This window comes from Lathyrus oleraceus, chromosome 7, assembly GCF_024323335.1.
Source record: "Lathyrus oleraceus cultivar Zhongwan6 chromosome 7, CAAS_Psat_ZW6_1.0, whole genome shotgun sequence".
In the NCBI taxonomy this organism is placed as follows: Eukaryota; Viridiplantae; Streptophyta; class Magnoliopsida; order Fabales; family Fabaceae; genus Lathyrus; species Lathyrus oleraceus.
The window spans coordinates 93075506-93092494 of NC_066585.1; the positions used below are offsets into that span (position 1 = coordinate 93075506).

Here is a 16989-nt window from a genome sequence, read left to right on the forward strand (position 1 = left end):
ATATCTACGGCCTTACCATTTTCACCTGGTCCATATTTACCGTAGTAGGCATTGGAGTGTCGATTACTTTGGAGTTTGCAATTTCGAAGTGCTTGAGTAACTCATTGCAGTACTTCATTTGGCTCACAAAAGTGCCTTCTTCAAGTTGCTTGATTTGAAGTTCGAGGAAGTAATTTAACTCCCCCATCATGCTCATTTCAAATTCTCCCTACATCAACTTAATAATTCCTTGACCAAATTTATGTTAGTAGATCCAAAAATAATGTCATCTACATAAACTTAAACTAAAATAGAGTGTTTTCCTTGACGCTTAATAAAAAGGCTTGTATCAACCTTCCCTCTTAAGAATCCTTGTCCTAGTAGAAACTTGCTAAGACGCTTATACCAAGCCCTATGGGCTTGTTTGAGACCACACAAAGCACGCTTAAGGTTATAAACATAGTTAGGATGCTCATAGTTTTCAAAACCGAGAGGTTGAGATACATAGACCTCTTCATTAATGTATACGTTTAGAAAGGCACTCTTAACATCCATTTTAAATAATTTGAAGTTTTGAGAACAAGCATGGGCAAGTAAAAGGCATATAGCCTCGAGCCGGGCTATTGGAGCATAAGACTCCTCATAGTCAATGCCTTTCTCTTGGTTATACCCTTGAGCAACAAGGCGAGCCTTGTTGCAAGTTATAACTCCACTTTCGTCTAGCTTGTTCCTAAACACCCATTTAGTACCAATTACTCGATGGCCTTGCGGAGGGGGGACAAGATCCCACACCTCATTTCTCTTGAACTGATTAAGTTCCTCTTGCATTTCTAAAAACCAATGTTCATCGAGTAATGCGTCTTTGGAGTTTTTAGGCTATATTTGAGAAACGAAAGTGAAATGATAACAAAAGTTACTTATATTTGACCGTGTGGTGACTCCCTTTGAGATATCTCCTAGAATATTATTGATGGGATGATCCTTATAAGATTTCCATTCCAAAGGAAGATCATTGTTATTAATGGGACGATCCTCTTCTTTCTTTTCAACACTATTTTATTCTTGATCTTTTATTATGTTTTCCGAAGGAACACCTGCACCATCAACAAAAATACCTTCTCCGACAATTTTCGGATAAGATTCATCAAAGGAAACATGCACAGATTCTTCAACGATACATAACCTTTTTTTGTATACCTTGTATGCTTTACTAGATTGAGAGTATTCGAGAAGTATACCTTCATCGGCTTTTGAGTCAAATTTAGCAAGGTTTTCTTTACCATTATTTAACACAAAGCATTTACGTCCAAAGACATGAAGATGTGAAACATTAGGTTTCCTTCCCTTTAATAATTCATAAGGATTTTTATTGAGAATAGGACGAATGAGTATCCTATTCAAGACATAACAAGCTGTATTTATGGCATCGACCCAAAAATATTTAGGAAGGTCATTTTCATTGATCATAGTCCTTCCAAGCTCTTCTAAGATTCGGTTTTTACGTTCCACTACTCCATTTTATTGTGGAGTTCTTGGAGCGGGAAAATTATGATCAATGCCATTTGTTTCACAAAATTCCTCAAAGAGGTGGTTTTCAAAATCACCTCCATGATCACTTCGGATAGTAACTATGCTAGTGTTCAATTTGTTTTGAGAAATCTTGGCAAACTTTTCAAAAGGGGAAAAAGTGTCACTTTTACTTGCTAAGAAAATGGTCCAACAAAATCTAGAGTAGTCATCCATAGTAACAAAACCATAGTAGTTTCCACCTATACTTTTAATTCTAGATGGCCCAAAAAGGTCCATATGGAGAAGTTCAAGGGGTCTCGTTGCAGAAACAATATTTTTAGATTTAAAAGAGATCCTTGTTTGCTGATGCGTGTTTTTCGCAAGTATACGAACGCGTCAGAGTAATATAAAAGATTGTCGAATCCACAGAGACCAAGTGTCAATCTATCGTTATCTATTGTTATGGTGTTTATCAAAGGCAATCGAAATAGGTGTTTTTGGAGTGTGCAATGAAAAGTAAAGTGTTGAAATAAAGATATAATTGATAAAGACATGGTCGAATGTAATTCACGTAATTAATTGATAATCCAAGTACTTGCTAGTAGAGCTACTTATGGGCAGTGTTTCCTACTTTGAAAAGAACTAATTTAACAGGAACTGTCGCTTTCGCGTATTCAGAACCGAGTTGTACTCCCTAATCAAACCCTCTTATTGTCACTTATAAAAAGGCGCGCATTGCGTTAGAGTAGTAAACCTATTTTTAAGAAATATAGTATCTTGACTAAGTTGAAAAGTATTATAACCTGGATTTCTTAACCAAAAGAGGTTCTCACGAACCAGACTCTAAACTTATAAACGCGTCCGAAAATAGTTTTAAAATCTCTTTTCTACCTAATGTTAAAATCTCCTAATGAACTAAATAAAGCGCTTTTGCTGTTTTTGAAATAATTAAAAACAATTAAGTTTAAAAAGACGTTGGACGGCTTTCGATCTTACCCAACGAAATTGAAGTGCGGGTAAACTTAAGTTGAAAGTTAAAATAGCCCTTAAGTGTTTCAACGAACAATTGTACGGATTACTGGTTCAATTACGATCCTTACATTCTAGCCTTATAAATTTAGCTAGACATGGTAAAGTAAAAGTGCATTAAAATAAATAAAAGTAGTGCGAGTGCGAGAAATAAATAAAAGTAAAGCGAGTGCGAGGAAATAAATAAAAGTAAAGCGAGTGCGTAAAATAAATAAAGTAAAGCGACTGCGAGGAAATAAATAATTTAAAGCGAGTGCGAGAAATAAATAAAGTAAAGCGAGTGCGAGAAATAAATAAAGTAAAGCGAGTGCGGGAAATAAATAAAGTAAAGCGAGTGCGGGAAAATAAATAAAGTAAAGCGAGTGCGGGAAAATAAATAAGATAAAGACAAGTAATAAAAACCTGCTCCAATCGGAGGGTTGAATAAATTGCAATGCGGAAATGAAAATGGCGGCAGGATTAACTTCCTTCCAAAGTGCTCCAAACTCGATTACAGACTCTATCACAGACTCGGTTACACAATTGTGGTAACACTCCAATGCGAAGCGATTACCACTTTATAAAACTGAATATATGCCTAAGTGAAACAAAGTTTCTCTGAGTTTGCCTCTGCTCTAAGTTTGGATGATTGTAAACGTGAATTCGAGTTTCTATTTATAAGCAAGTAAAAAGATGGAAATGACTTGGATGCCCTTCAACTTGAAAATGGAGGGAAACTGTTTTCCTCTTGTGGCGCCCGACACAAGGCCATGGTGCCCGCCACAAGGCCAAAGTGAGGCGCCTTGGTGGATGTAGTGGAGAACGTGGGAGTTGAGGGAAGTTGAGCTTGGACACGTCATGGCTTGGTTTGTGGCACCCGCCATTGCGTAGGCCATAAACACAAAATGCTGAATTTTAGGTTTTTTAGCTCTTTTTCACTCCTTTTCTCGATCGGGGCTCCGATTAAAGTAAAAACCTGAAAATAAAGGAAAACATACCAATAACACAACAAAATGATAATAAAACGACTAGAATGCATGTGAAATCAGAGTCGAAAATACGGTAAATTTTAGTGTTATCAAACTCTCCCACACTTAAACCTTTGCTTGTCCTCAAGCAAAACATTGAAAAGCTCATAAAAGAAAATTTGTGTAAACGAGTGCTTCAGGTAAAAAAATCTAAGTTCAAGTCGGGATGCAGTGATAGGTACTAACTGAGTGAACTAGGGGTATCATGATGACATTAATCCGCAAATACGGGCATAAACTTCATTCCTATATTAACCGACCCATATTACCTCACAATACCTAGGCTTGCCTCTTCATCTCTTTTTGTGTCCTTTTCATTCAGGCGCAATCACATTAAGCCCGTTATCCGTACATGCTTCATAGTAGAGTGGCCTGTTAGTGATTATGATCAGAGCTTGGGGTTTCTGGCACATAAACATGTGTAAACCCTTTTATTGGACCCAACTGTAGTTGTGGGGGATCGGATCCTAATCCGCCCTACCGAGTTCAATGCCAGATACCTCTGAACCAACTAATAGTGGGTAAGTTTTTTTTTTCTTTTTCTTCTTTTTCTTTTTCTTTTTCTTTTTGTAGCAATTTTTTACAATTCTTTGGTTTAAATGACTTTGTGAGGGTCACCTATACCGGAGTTGCCTTTTTGCTTTCTTTTATTTATTTATTTATTTATTTATTTTTTTCTGGATCATTCACTTATTTGCATCGGTCCCCTACGTAGAGGATGAGTAGGCCGGAGTTGACTGCTGAGATAAACTACTAAGGACTTATACGGAAATGATGATTGAGACCATGGTATATGAGGTTTCGGGAATGATTCCTATATTTACGAAGCTTATGGTGCTAAAACAGATACTGATGTTTCGCAAAGTTCTCCCAAGTCACCGCATCCTTACTCAAAACATGTCCTTAACACCTGAAAACTTTTGAGATAACACTATTTTCTTTTGTAAAAAAAATTTGGTGGGGCTAAAGGTATGGGGAGGTAGGATTGTACTAAAGATCTACTATATTTGTGACTCGTCAGACTCATGCATTATACTAAAAAGCAAAATAGACAACTAAAAGGAAATAACAATAAATAAACTATCTAAAAACAGTAAAGAAAAAGCGATAAAGGAAAAACGAGAAAAGCAAAATAAAGAAAAGACGATAGAGTCTCCTCCCACACTTAAATCGAACATTGTCCCCAATGTTTCGAAATAAGATAAGGGAAGAGTTACTTGGCAACCTATTGCTGACCACTAGTGCCCTCGCCATCCTGAGGTGGACGACGGGATCGGGTACGACGACGGTCTCTCTGATCCATCCTCGCCTGTAGGGCATCCTGAGCGGTCCTTACTTCTCGAAGGTGACCTAAAATGGTACCCTGAGTGTTTTCTATGAGAGCAATATGCTGACGGTGGTGGTGTTGCTGACGGGCTTGTGAATCTGTGATCGTTTGCAGAGACTGTAGACAGTGTCATAGGACTTGTGTGTCCTCCGCTGCGACTCTTGCATGAAGCGCATGTTATCCTCCATTTGTTGCTGGATGGTAGAGAGTAGGTTGTCACGCCTTTGCTCTCTAGCCATGTGGTCACGCCACATCTCCTCTGTAATATAGAAGCCAGGAGTGGTACCTGTAGAAGAAGAAGATGGTGCGGTGTGTGGTGGTGAAGGCTGATGGGGGGACACATGGGGTACGGGAGATCTCTCTCGCCGATCATATTCATCATCAGTGTCTGGTCCCGCCTCATCAGGCATGTTAGGAGGAAGAGGACCCAAAACAGGTGGGGCATCTAAAGCGTAGGTCTAATTCCTTTCATCTCGTACATCTGTACGTCTAGAGCACGGTAAAACAACAGACGGGATGGCTACACCATGAACCATAAGCATATAGCCTCCTTCTCTCCTCGAGCGGCACAATTTCATGTCTCTCCGAAATTTTAGGTTAATTGTGCGAGGAGGTAAGGGTTCTAGGGTAGCCATCTCATCGTTCAGGTTAAGCGCCCAAGCAATAGATGTAATCAATCCACCAAAAGAAATCGGTCCCGCTTTATTCACAATTAAAATCATATGATCAAGCATGAACGGGACCGAATTAATACGTCTATTTGTGAGGCTTCCTTGTAAAAATAGAAGCTCTCTAGCATTAACCTTATTTGGATTCTCCCGGCCAAAAATAGTGCATGCCAACAGATATCTAAAAACTCTGATGGCCGGGTTATGGATAGTTGAGGCAAGAACTCCTTCAAAAGAGTTTATAGAAGTGTTTGATAAACGCTCCCATAAGGAAAATACCTCAACAGACCATTCGGAATCCAAAGGGGCCTCACAAATAGCACCTTCCCCATGAGGGATCCCTAACAAGCTGACTAGTTCGTCGGTACTGAATTGTTATTCAACAACAAACATTCTAAATTTGACAGTACCAACTGTGCTAGCAGTGTTAGGGTTGACAATTTAAATTAAGGAACTCAAATATTCAATTGTCAACCGCTCATAGGTAGGTTCTTTATTGGAAAAGAAATTATGCAAACCTAAATTATCTAATAAATGAAATATGCTATGATAGATACCTAAAGTGTATAGACAGTCTTCGTCAACATACCTTGTCGGGAGGATTTCCCGATTTTGCAACCGTTCAATAATTTTTCTTTGCCGATCCCCCGGTTTCCCTCCTCGAAGAATGAATCCGTTAAACTCCATTTGAAAGCTCTTGAAAAGTGATGAAGAAGATGAAGTGGTTTGTGAAAAAGGTTGGATTTTTAAAAAATCCGACGGATGAAATCGAAAATGGAAAGTGGAATAATGATTTGTGTGGTGTGGTGGTTAGAAAAGTATGAGCTTTTTGTGGGTTCAAGGATGTTTTTCCAAGGTGAAAATATGGGTTTGGAAGGTTGTAAGTTGCAAAAATGATGAAGAAAAGGGTTCTGCCCCGACCATTTACAGACGATGTGGCGGGCGCCACAGGTCTTATGGCGGGCGCCACAGGTCTTATGGCGGGCGCCACAAGGCAAAATCTGGTTGGGCCAAATTTTGGTCCTTTGGTTTGGGTTTCTCTTATCTTTTGGCTTTGAGGGGTCTGGATAGCATTTGTCTTGTGATTCTCCTAGTATCTTTGACTTGCATTATTTTATAAAAGTAAAAACAAAAATAAAAAGTGAAACTGAAACAAAAAACAAAAACAGAAATTAAATATAAATAACTGAAAAATTAAAATGCAAATAAATATAAATAAAAATAGAAATACTAATGTATAGATGTAGTTTATATAATATTCCAAATGCGATAATATAAGATGAGTTATGTAAATACGAGGAATATAAAAATGAGATAAAATAAGATTAAATGGTGAGATCATGTATTGGGGATGTCATCTTCCTGAGAGGAACCACGGAGCATGGCTACTTCTTGCTTGAGTTCTGCAATCTCCTGATATAGACAGTCGGCTTCAGTAGCATGGGTGAGATCAGACACTCCCATCTGTAAAGTAAGGTCAGCCACCTCTTGTCTAAGCGTTGCGATCTCTCTACAACACTCAGGAATCTGAGTGCGGATGTCGGGTGTCTGCAATGAAAGATTATTAGAGAAAACAGTGATTCTGGGAGATGGTGGTGTAGGTGTGTATTCAGCAATGGGTGCTGATCTCGGTTCCTCAACGGTCGCTCCCTGGCCCTCTAGAGCATAACTCCAATTCGCTGGATCATGCACACTGGTCATCATAGGGTCTGGCAGTGTGAAGTAATGGATAGCCTCACTGTCGACTAGCAATTGGAACTGACATGGGTGGAAAGAGGCTCTCCTCATCAATCCTCTGGTCAAACAGAAGTCGATGTCCATGGTCGTGTACCCACAGTAGGTCCGAAGATGTAACAGCTTGCGAGACAGACCTAAAGCGACAGCAATCTGCGTGATGATTCCACCAACATGGATGACTCCTTCGGTAGATCTGGAGATACCGCTGAGACTGTATAATAAAATGTTCCCACATGCTACTGGGCGAGACTGGGATGCACAGAATAATAGGAAGATCTCCTCTTCACTCAGTAGTGTCTCTGCATCCGGCCTTCCCAGGAAGGAATGTGCTAATATCATCTGAAAGTATCTGAAGGTGGGGTTATGTATGACATGAGACAGTTGCATAGATCGATCCTGGCTTCCGCCACCTGATATATCACTCCAAAACTTCTCAACCTCCTTACCCAAGAAATATCCCATAGGTGTCTCCGGGATAGCATCATGAGTAGTCTGGAAACCCAATAAGTCGTCGAACTCTTTCTGGCTGAAGGAGTACTCAACTCCGAAAAGCTTGAAAGCAGCATACCCATCTGGTCCAGAGTATGGGTCATAGTCGAATGAACTCAGGAACTCCAAAGTCAGGTTCCTATATGTGTTACTCAAGTCATCAGCAAACTCGTCCCAGTGAAGCTGGTGGCTAAGGAATCGGATACTCGGCTCGATACCCAGTGCCTCCATACAGTGTTGATCAGGATAACGTGTGGGTGCCATAGGGCGCTGATACAAAGCGATGTAGCGCTCCCTCTGAACATTATCTTTATAGGCCACATGCATGTCATCAAAATCCTGCATCCTGTAAAGGTTAAGAAAGTGATCCTGAAAATACAAACCATTCAAATCTTAGTCTTAATGCAAAATATGATAAAATAAAATAAAATAAAAATAAAAATAAATAAATGCGAAAAAGTAAAATGAAAGAAAAACCATGGGTTGCCTCCCACGCAGTGCTTGTTTAACGTCATTAGCTTGACGATTAGAATTTATACACCTGTAGTAGTAGGAATCGGTGGATCAATCAGGGTGTGGCTTAAGTAGTATGCTGGAATGTCTCCTCCTTCGTAGAGCTTCAGTCTTTGTCCATTTACAATGAATGGACTACAGGTATCGTTCTTGATTTCTACGGCCCCGGATCTCAGAATCTTGGATACTTCGAAAGGACCAGTCCATCTTGAACGTAGCTTTCCAGGGAAGAGTCGTAACCTAGTGTTGAAAAGGAGAACAGAATCTCCTATATTGAAGTTTTTCTTTACTATTCTTTTGTCGTGATAGGCTTTTGTCCTCTCTTTATATATTTTTGCATTCTCCTAGGCCGATTACCTAAGTTCTTCTGATTTATGAATGTCTAGGATACGCTTTTCTCCAGCGGCTAGGTAATCTAAATTCAAAGTTTTAATGGCCCAATAGGCCTTATGCTCTAATTCGAAAGGTAAGTGACATGATTTTCCATAAACTAGTTGATAAGGAGTAGTTCCTATAGGGGTTTTGAAAGCGGTTCTATAGGCCCATAACGCTTCTTGAAGCTTCTGAGACCAGTCTCTCCTAGAAATAGAAACAGTTTTCTCTAGGATATGTTTTATCTCCCTATTAGATACTTCTACTTGGCCACTAGTTTGTGGATGGTATGGTGTTGCTACTCTATGCCTAACTCCATATTTTCTTAAAATTTTGTCAAATATTCTCGATATGAAGTGTGATCCTCCATCGCTTATGACTAAACGTTTTGCTACATGTTCGCCTTTATCATTTTGCACGACTGTGATGCCTCCCTTTTTAGGTACTACATGCACAAGGCTCACCCACTTACTATCCGAGATCTGATAGATTATACCTGCCTCAAGTAACTTAAGAACTTCCTTCTTAACAACATCACTCATTATAGAGTTTATTCTTCTCTGATGTTCCCTAGAGGGTTTTGAATCTTCTTCGAGCAAAATCTGATGCATGCATACGGATGAGCTTATACCTTTTAGGTCAGAGATATTATATCCTAAGGCTGAGGGATATCTTCGTAAAACGTCTAAAAGTTGGTTCGTTTCCTTTTGGCTCAAGGTAGCACTAACTATAACTGGACGGTTCATCTTTTCATCGAGGAACTCATATCTCAGGTTCTTAGGCCGTTCCTTAAGTTCTAAGATTGGTTTCTTAGGGAATGGCATAGGATCTGGAGTAAGGGATAAACATTCGTAAAGGTTATCATCGATGTAGGGTTTCTTAAAGTCATCATCTTCCCTTATGAGAGTTGATGGTAACTTAATTGTTTTTATAATTTCTTTTTGTTCTAATTCTCTAACACATTCATCAATGATATCTAAGGCATAACACGAGTCTCCCATCACAGGTGCCATAAGAAATTTCGAAAGTATAAATTCTATTTTCTCGTCACCTACTTCAAATGTCAACTTTCCTTTCTTGACATCTATTATGGCTCCTGCAGTCGATAAGAATGGTCTACCTAGAAGGATTGGTATATCATTGTCCTCTTTGATGTCCATGACAATGAAATCAGTAGGGATAAATAACTGACCTATCCTAACAGGAACATCTTCTAAAATGCCTATCGGATATTTAACAGATCTATCGGCTAACTGAAGTGACATCTTAGTGGGCTGTAATTCTCCTAAGTTTAACCTCTCACAAACCGCTAAAGGCATTAGGCTTACACTAGCTCCTAAGTCTAGAAAAGCTTTTTCGATGACATGATTACCCAAAAGGCAAGGAATGGAGAAATTTCCAGGATCTTTATCTTTCTTTGCTAATTTGTCCTCGGAAATAGCATTACATTCCAAAGGCTTCGGATCGTCAAGTCTACGTTTGTTGGTAAGGATGTCTTTGAGAAACTTTGCATAAGAAGGTATTTGGGTGATGGCTTCTGTGAAAGGGATTTCTACATGAAGTTTTTCTATAACTTTAATAAATTTTTGATACTGTTTATTGATTTGGGTTTGTTTGAGTCTTTGCGGATATGGTATAGGTGGTTTATATGGCGGGGGTGGTACGTAAGTTTTTTCTTTAGGTTCTTCTCCTTTCTCTCGACCTTCCTGGTTTTCAGATTCCTCTGGTTCCTTTACTTCGTCCGGGGGCTTGATACATTCCTTAGAAGTTTCGGGTTCACTCAATCTAGGGTTTGGTGGCTCATCATAAGCGTTCCCACTTCGTAGGGTAATGGCATTGGCTTGTCCTCTCGGATTTTGTTGAGGTTGTCCAGGGAATTGTCCTCCAGGTGTAGTCTGAGGGGCTTGGTTTAAAGCTACCTGAGAGATTTGGGTTTCAAGCATCTTGGTATGAGTAACTATTTGGTCAATCTTGGTTCCTAACTGAGTAATCAATTCGTTAACATGAATGTTTTGGTTCATTAACTCCTTGTTTTGTTGGGTTTGAGTGGTGATAAAATTTTCCATAATTTTCTCAAGGCTCGGCTTTGGTGGTACAGGTTGCATAGGTTGATTTGATCTAGGGGCTTGATAACTAGGTCTCGGAGGTGCAATATTTTGAATAGGGTTATTGTTTTTATAGGAGAAGTTCGGGTGATTCCTCCATCTAGGGTTATAGGTATTCGAGTATGGGTTCCCTTGGGTGTAGTTCACTTGCTCAGAGTGGGTTTCGTTTAATAGACTGCATTCTGCAGATTGGTGTCCTTTGGTTCCACATATCTCACAATCCGACGAAACTGCGGCTACAGTATTCGGGTTTATGCACATATGCTCGACCTTGAGGGCTAATGCGTCCATTTTAGCTTGCATCATGTCTATAGAGCTTAGTTCATGCACTCCTCATTGGGCTTCCTTCTTCTCAACTGTCGCTCGTTCGACTCCCAATGATTGATGGTTTTGAGCCATATCTTCGATGAGGGCACTAGCTTCAGGATAAGGTTTGTTCATCAGAGCACCGCCTGCGGCAGCGTCGATGGTCATCTTTGTGTTGTAATGAAGTCCATTATAGAAGGTTTGGATGATTAACCAATTTTCTAAACCATGATGTGGGCATGCTCGTAACAACTCTTTATATCTCTCCCAAGCTTCGAACAATGATTCTCCTTGGTTTTGGGTAAATCTAGTTATATGGTTTCGAATAACGGCGGTCTTACTCGGGGGAAAATATCTAGCAAGAAAAACTCTTCCAAGGTTATCCCAAGTCGTAATGGAATTGGGTGGAAGGGAATCTAACCATGATAGGGCTTTATCTCTGAGGGAAAAAGGAAATGATCTTAAACGTATTGCCTCAGGAGAAGCTCCATTGGTTTTAAAAGTGTCTGCTAATTGAAGAAATATTTTTAAATGTTGGTTTGGGTTCTCAGTAGCGAGACCCGCGAATTGTCTCTGTTGCACTAGTTGTAACATAGATGGTTTAAGTTCAAAATTATTAGCTGGGATGGTTGGGTTTACTATACTAGAACTAGGTTCTTCATTAGATGGTTGAGCGAAATCTTTAAGAGGTCTTTGGTTTTGATCTTCGGCCATAGCTCTCTTAATTCTATGAAAGAATAAACGTGCGCGAGCGTAACGTTCAGGTTCCGCCAGAGGGTATACTAATCTTAAACTTCCGGTGTTGCGAGTTCTTCGCATTGACCGGCGGGAAATAGCCTAAGTCTAAAGGATATAACAACAGGAAAATGAAATTTGACGAAATTGGTCCCCGGCAACGGCGCCAAAAACTTGATGCGTGCTTTTCGCAAGTATACGAACGCGTCAGAGTAATATAAAAGATTGTCGAATCCACAGAGACCAAGTGTCAATCTATTGTTATCTATTGTTATGGTGTTTATCAAAGCCAATCGAAATAGGTGTTTTTGGAGTGTGCAATAAAAAGTAAAGTGTTGAAATAAAGATATAATTGATAAAGACAGGGTCGAATGTAATTCACGTAATTAATTGATAATACAAGTACTTGCTAGTAGAGCTACTTATGGGCATGGTTTCCTACTTTGAAAAGAACTAATTTAACAGGAACTGTCGCTTTCGCGTATTCAGAACCGAGTTGTACTCCCTAATCAAACCCTCTTATTGTCACTTATAAAAAGGCGCGCATTGCGTTAGAGTAGTAAATCTATTTTTAAGAAATATAGTATCTTCACTAAGTTGAAAAGTATTATAACCTGGATTTCTTAATCAAAAGAGGTTCTCACGAACCAGACTCTAAACTTATAAACGCGTTCGAAAATAGTTTTAAAATCTCTTTTCTTCCTAATGTTAAAATCTCCTAATGAACTAAATAAAGCGCTTTCGCTGTTTTTGAAATAGTTAAAAACAATTAAGTTTAAAAAGACGTTGGACGGCTTTCGATCTTACCCAACGAAATTGAAGTGCGGGTAAACTTAAGTTGAAAGTTAAAATAGCCCTTAAGGGTTTCTACGAACAATTGTACGGATTACTGATTCAATTACGATCCTTACATTCTAGCCTTATAAATTTAGCTAGACATGGTAAAGTAAAAGTGCATTAAAATAAATAAAAGTAGTGCGAGTGCGAGAAATAAATAAAAGTAAAGCGAGTGCGAGGAAATAAATAAAAGTAAAGCGAGTGCGGAAAATAAATAATGTAAAGCGAGTGCGAGGAAATAAATAATTTAAAGCGAGTGCGAGAAATAAATAAAGTAAAGCGAGTGCGAGAAATAAATAAAGTAAAGCGAGTGCGGAAAAATAAATAAAGTAAAGCGAGTGCGGGAAAATAAATAAGATAAAGACAAGTAATAAAAACCTGCTCCAATTGGAGGGTTGAATAAATTGCAATGCGGAAATGAAAATGGCGGCAGGATTAACTTCCTTCCAAAGTGCTCCAAACTCGATTACAGACTCTATCACAGACTCGATTACACAATTGTGGTAACACTCCAATGCGAAGCGATTACCACTTTATAAAACTGAATATATGCCTAAGTGGAACAAAGTTGCTCTGAGTTTGCCTCTGCTCTAAGTTTGGATGATTGTAAAAGTGAATTCGAGTTTCTATTTATAAGCAAGTAAAAAGATGGAAATGACTTGGATGCCCTTCAACTTGAAAATGGAGGGAAACTGTTTTCCTCTTGTGGCGCCCGCCACAAGGCCATGGCGCCCGCCACAAGGCCAAAGCGAGACGCCTTAGTGGATGTAGTGGAGAACGTGGGAGTTGAGGGAAGTTGAGCTTGGACACGTCATGGCTTGGTCTGTGGCGCCCGCCATTGGATAGGCCATAAGCACAAAATGCTGAATTTTAGGTTTTTTAGCTCTTTTTCACTCCTTTTCTCGATCGGGGCTCCGATTAAAGTAAAAACCTGAAAACAAAGGAAAACATACCAATAACACAACAAAATGATAATAAAACGACTAGAATGCATGTGAAATCGGAGTCGAAAATACGGTAAATTTTAGTGTTATCAAGCCTTCCCATTTGGCACGCATCACATAAGTGATCTTTTGAAGAAAAAAAATTTGGTAGACCAACTACTAAATCTTTTGCAACTACTTTATTTAGCAAGTCAAAGTTGACATGCGCTAATCGCCTATGCCAAAGCCAAGAGTCTTAACTCATGGAGACAAGACATTTAGCGCTAGTCAAAGATGCTTCATTCAAGTCAAGCATGTATACGTTATTTACCCTCAATCCCTTAAACACATCATTCTTTGTATCATTATGTTCAACCATGCAACAATATTTTGAAAACGATACTTGATATCCTTTGTCGCATAATTGGCTAATACTAATAAGGTTATGCTTAAGGCCTTCAACTAAAAGGACGTTAGAGATAGTAGTAGAAGAGGGATTACCTACACTACCTTTTCCGATTATAGCTCCCTTGTTATTATCACCATAGGTTACAAATCCTTTCTCCTTAGCCACAAGGTCAAAGAATAAGGAAATGTTACTCGTCATATGTCTTGAGCATCCTCTATCGAGAAACCATGTTCTCTCCATAGCCTCAAGACATTTCACCTATAAATTAAACAAGGGAAGGAGGTACACAATTTTCATTGGGTCCTTGTGTGTGAGTGAAACTTTGGTTGCATTTGGGCAACCATTGGAAAATTCCTTTAGTAACCAAAAATCTCCTAAATCGGCATTTAGCAAAAGTGTGTCCCCTCTTGCAACAATATAGACAATTTGAGTTTGGATGAGAGTTGCTTTTACTAACTTGATTTTTTACCACATAAGTGTACTTTTGATAAGGATTATTCATGTTACTTCTAAAATGTGATTGATCAATAGCAAAGGTAACTTTAGGTTGTAAAGCCTTGTCTAATTTAGGTTGAAGAGTTCTAACATCTCTTTGCCAAATGTGACAAGTTTCACATCCAGACCATCTAAACCAAAATCCCCTATCATCTTCAGTTTTGCCTTTAGTAGCCTCTATCATAGATTTCTTAATAGTTTCTAATTCCTTTTCGGAATCAGAAACCTTCTTTTCTAAATACCAGATAATCTTCTTATTTGAGGCTAAGCATTTAAAAGCTTCCTTGGCCTGATTATGTAGAGTACTAAAGGCTTTTTGCAAATCAAAATAATACATTTTATAAACATGATCATATTTAGAATGACTTACATTCTTTTTCTTCTTTTGATGAGCCATAAGACAAAGATTGGCCTTTTCTTATTCATCACTTGAGTTACCATTGCTTAAGGGCTCACTATCGCTCTCCCATGCAATGTATGATCTTCTAGATTTGCTAGATTTCTTATGACGTTTGTCTTTTCCTTTGTCTTTCTTCCACAATAGACAATCCGACCTATAGTGATCGGCCTTTCCGCAATTGTAACATAAGCCTCTTGACTTAGTTGTCTTACTCTCTTCTTGATTTGAGAAATTTGATTGTCTTCTATAATTGACTAGATTCTTATCCGAATGTTGAACTTCATTCTTTATAAGGTATCAGTTATACCTCCTTACAAACAACCCCATGTCTTCATTCGAATCTTTATCATCATCACTTGATTCACTCTCACATGTATCTTTGGTGGATGACTTAGAACTTGAAGCTTTTAAAGCGATAGACTTCTTTTCGGTGTCCTTTGATTTCTTCTTCTTTTCCTTCTTTTGACTCTTTTCATGTTTCTCAAGGTTCATGAGCTCTTGCTCTTGAAGCTTACTAAACAATGTTTTCATGTCTGATGTTCTTAGATCATCAGCTTCCTTAATCGTGGTGACCTTTGGTTGTCATTCCCTGTTAAGACATCTTAATATTTTGTTAGTAGCAACATCATTAAGGGTAGTTTTATCAAGAGCATTTAACTGGTTAATTAGATGAGAAAATTGCTTTTGCATATCAACAATGGTTTCACCATCCTTCATATGAAAAAGGTCAAATTCTTGAGTCAAAGTGTTAATTCTAGCTAGTTTGACATCATTGGTTCCCTCATGGGCAATTTGCAATGAGTCCTACATAACTTTAGCACTAGTAGAATGGGAAACCCTGTAATACTCATCAACGCCTAAGGTGGCGATGATCATATTCCTGGCTTTCCAATCATAGTTGTACTTTTTCTCATTCTATTCATTCCACTGTGCTTCAGGTTTAGGTATAACAACGCCATTCGCATTGGTTAAAGTTATTTCCATAGGACCATCTTGGATGACTTTCCATACCTTCCTATCAATAGTGTTGATATGAATAGGCATATAATCTTTCCAATAATTGTAGTTTTCACTAGTGAAAATAGGCGTTATATTGTACGCCCCTTTAGGATCATTATTCATTTTCTAAAAAGTTATATGAGAAGCACTAGATGAACTGGTGCTCGTGATACCACTTGTTAAACGATAGTACCGATCTAGAAGGGAAATAGACCAGGTATTTAAAAATTTAGTGCTTTTTAAAATTGTTGTTAAAGGTTGCGAGAGCTCCCTAGACCACGATCGTCTAAACGATCCGTTATTGGAAAGATCAGATATGCGTGAAACCTAATGGAATGACTAAGATAAAGCTAATAAACAACAATCTTAATCAATCGATCAAATACACAAATTCTTGATATATCTACCACCAATGATGTATTAAAACAATGAGAAAACAAGAAAAATATTGATAAAGTTGTGTGGAGTTAACTTTAGCAAACACTTGGTGTGCACACTACACCAAGTCTTAATTTCAATAGAATTGATTGTGTAAAATTTTCCTTAGTTACAACCAAAGTGATTGCAATAATTGATCAAACAACTTTAGTGCATAACAATTAAACAAGATGAAGTTTCCAATTAGTTTCACACAAGATTCAATTTATGCAGAAATAAAGAGTTAGAGAAAGAGAGAACAACACCAAATTTGTTTAGGCAGTTACCTTTTCGTCCTCGCTTCGGGTATGTCTGCCCCCAATTCTAAAACTAGAATTGAGATATTTATTATCAATTGAAAAGTTTATACAAGAGAAGAAATAATCACCACCAAGCAAACCTAAGTGGTGTTTTAGATCCTACTCAATTCTCTCCCCTTAATTCGAGTTGAACCAAGTGCTTCAAACATTCTGAACAAACCTCTGATTGTAGCTACCTTATTGCAAGAACTCCAAGTTCTCCAAAACTCTAGCTCGGCTGATTTCGATCGGATATGTGTGAAACCTCCGATTGTAGCTACCTTATTGCAAAAAATTCAAGTTCTCCAAAACTCTCTCTCGACTGATTTCAATCGCAACACGCTTGAACCCAAACCTTTTTTCACAATCCTCCGGTTACCGTTACTCGTTCGAATGAACCCACCTTTCTTCAAACCTTTCACTCGGATGAACCT

At 38.5% G+C, this 16989-nt stretch overlaps 1 protein-coding gene and 1 non-coding gene across 2 annotated transcripts; one reads left to right on the forward strand and one right to left on the reverse strand.

Annotated features, from left to right (window-relative positions):
* Positions 1 to 1035: 1035 nt before the first annotated feature.
* LOC127102206 (uncharacterized) lies at positions 1036 to 15962 on the reverse strand. The gene is made up of 3 exons (XM_051039607.1): positions 15852 to 15962; positions 13868 to 14203; positions 1036 to 1323 (listed from the first exon to the last, which is right to left on the reverse strand). The coding sequence occupies exons 1-3, from the start codon at positions 15960 to 15962 to the stop codon at positions 1036 to 1038; spliced, it is 735 nt and encodes a 244-aa protein (XP_050895564.1).
* LOC127109341 (small nucleolar RNA R71) lies at positions 11265 to 11371 on the forward strand. The gene has a single exon (XR_007796654.1). It is a non-coding gene; the product is annotated as a small nucleolar RNA R71 (small nucleolar RNA).
* Positions 15963 to 16989: the final 1027 nt, after the last annotated feature.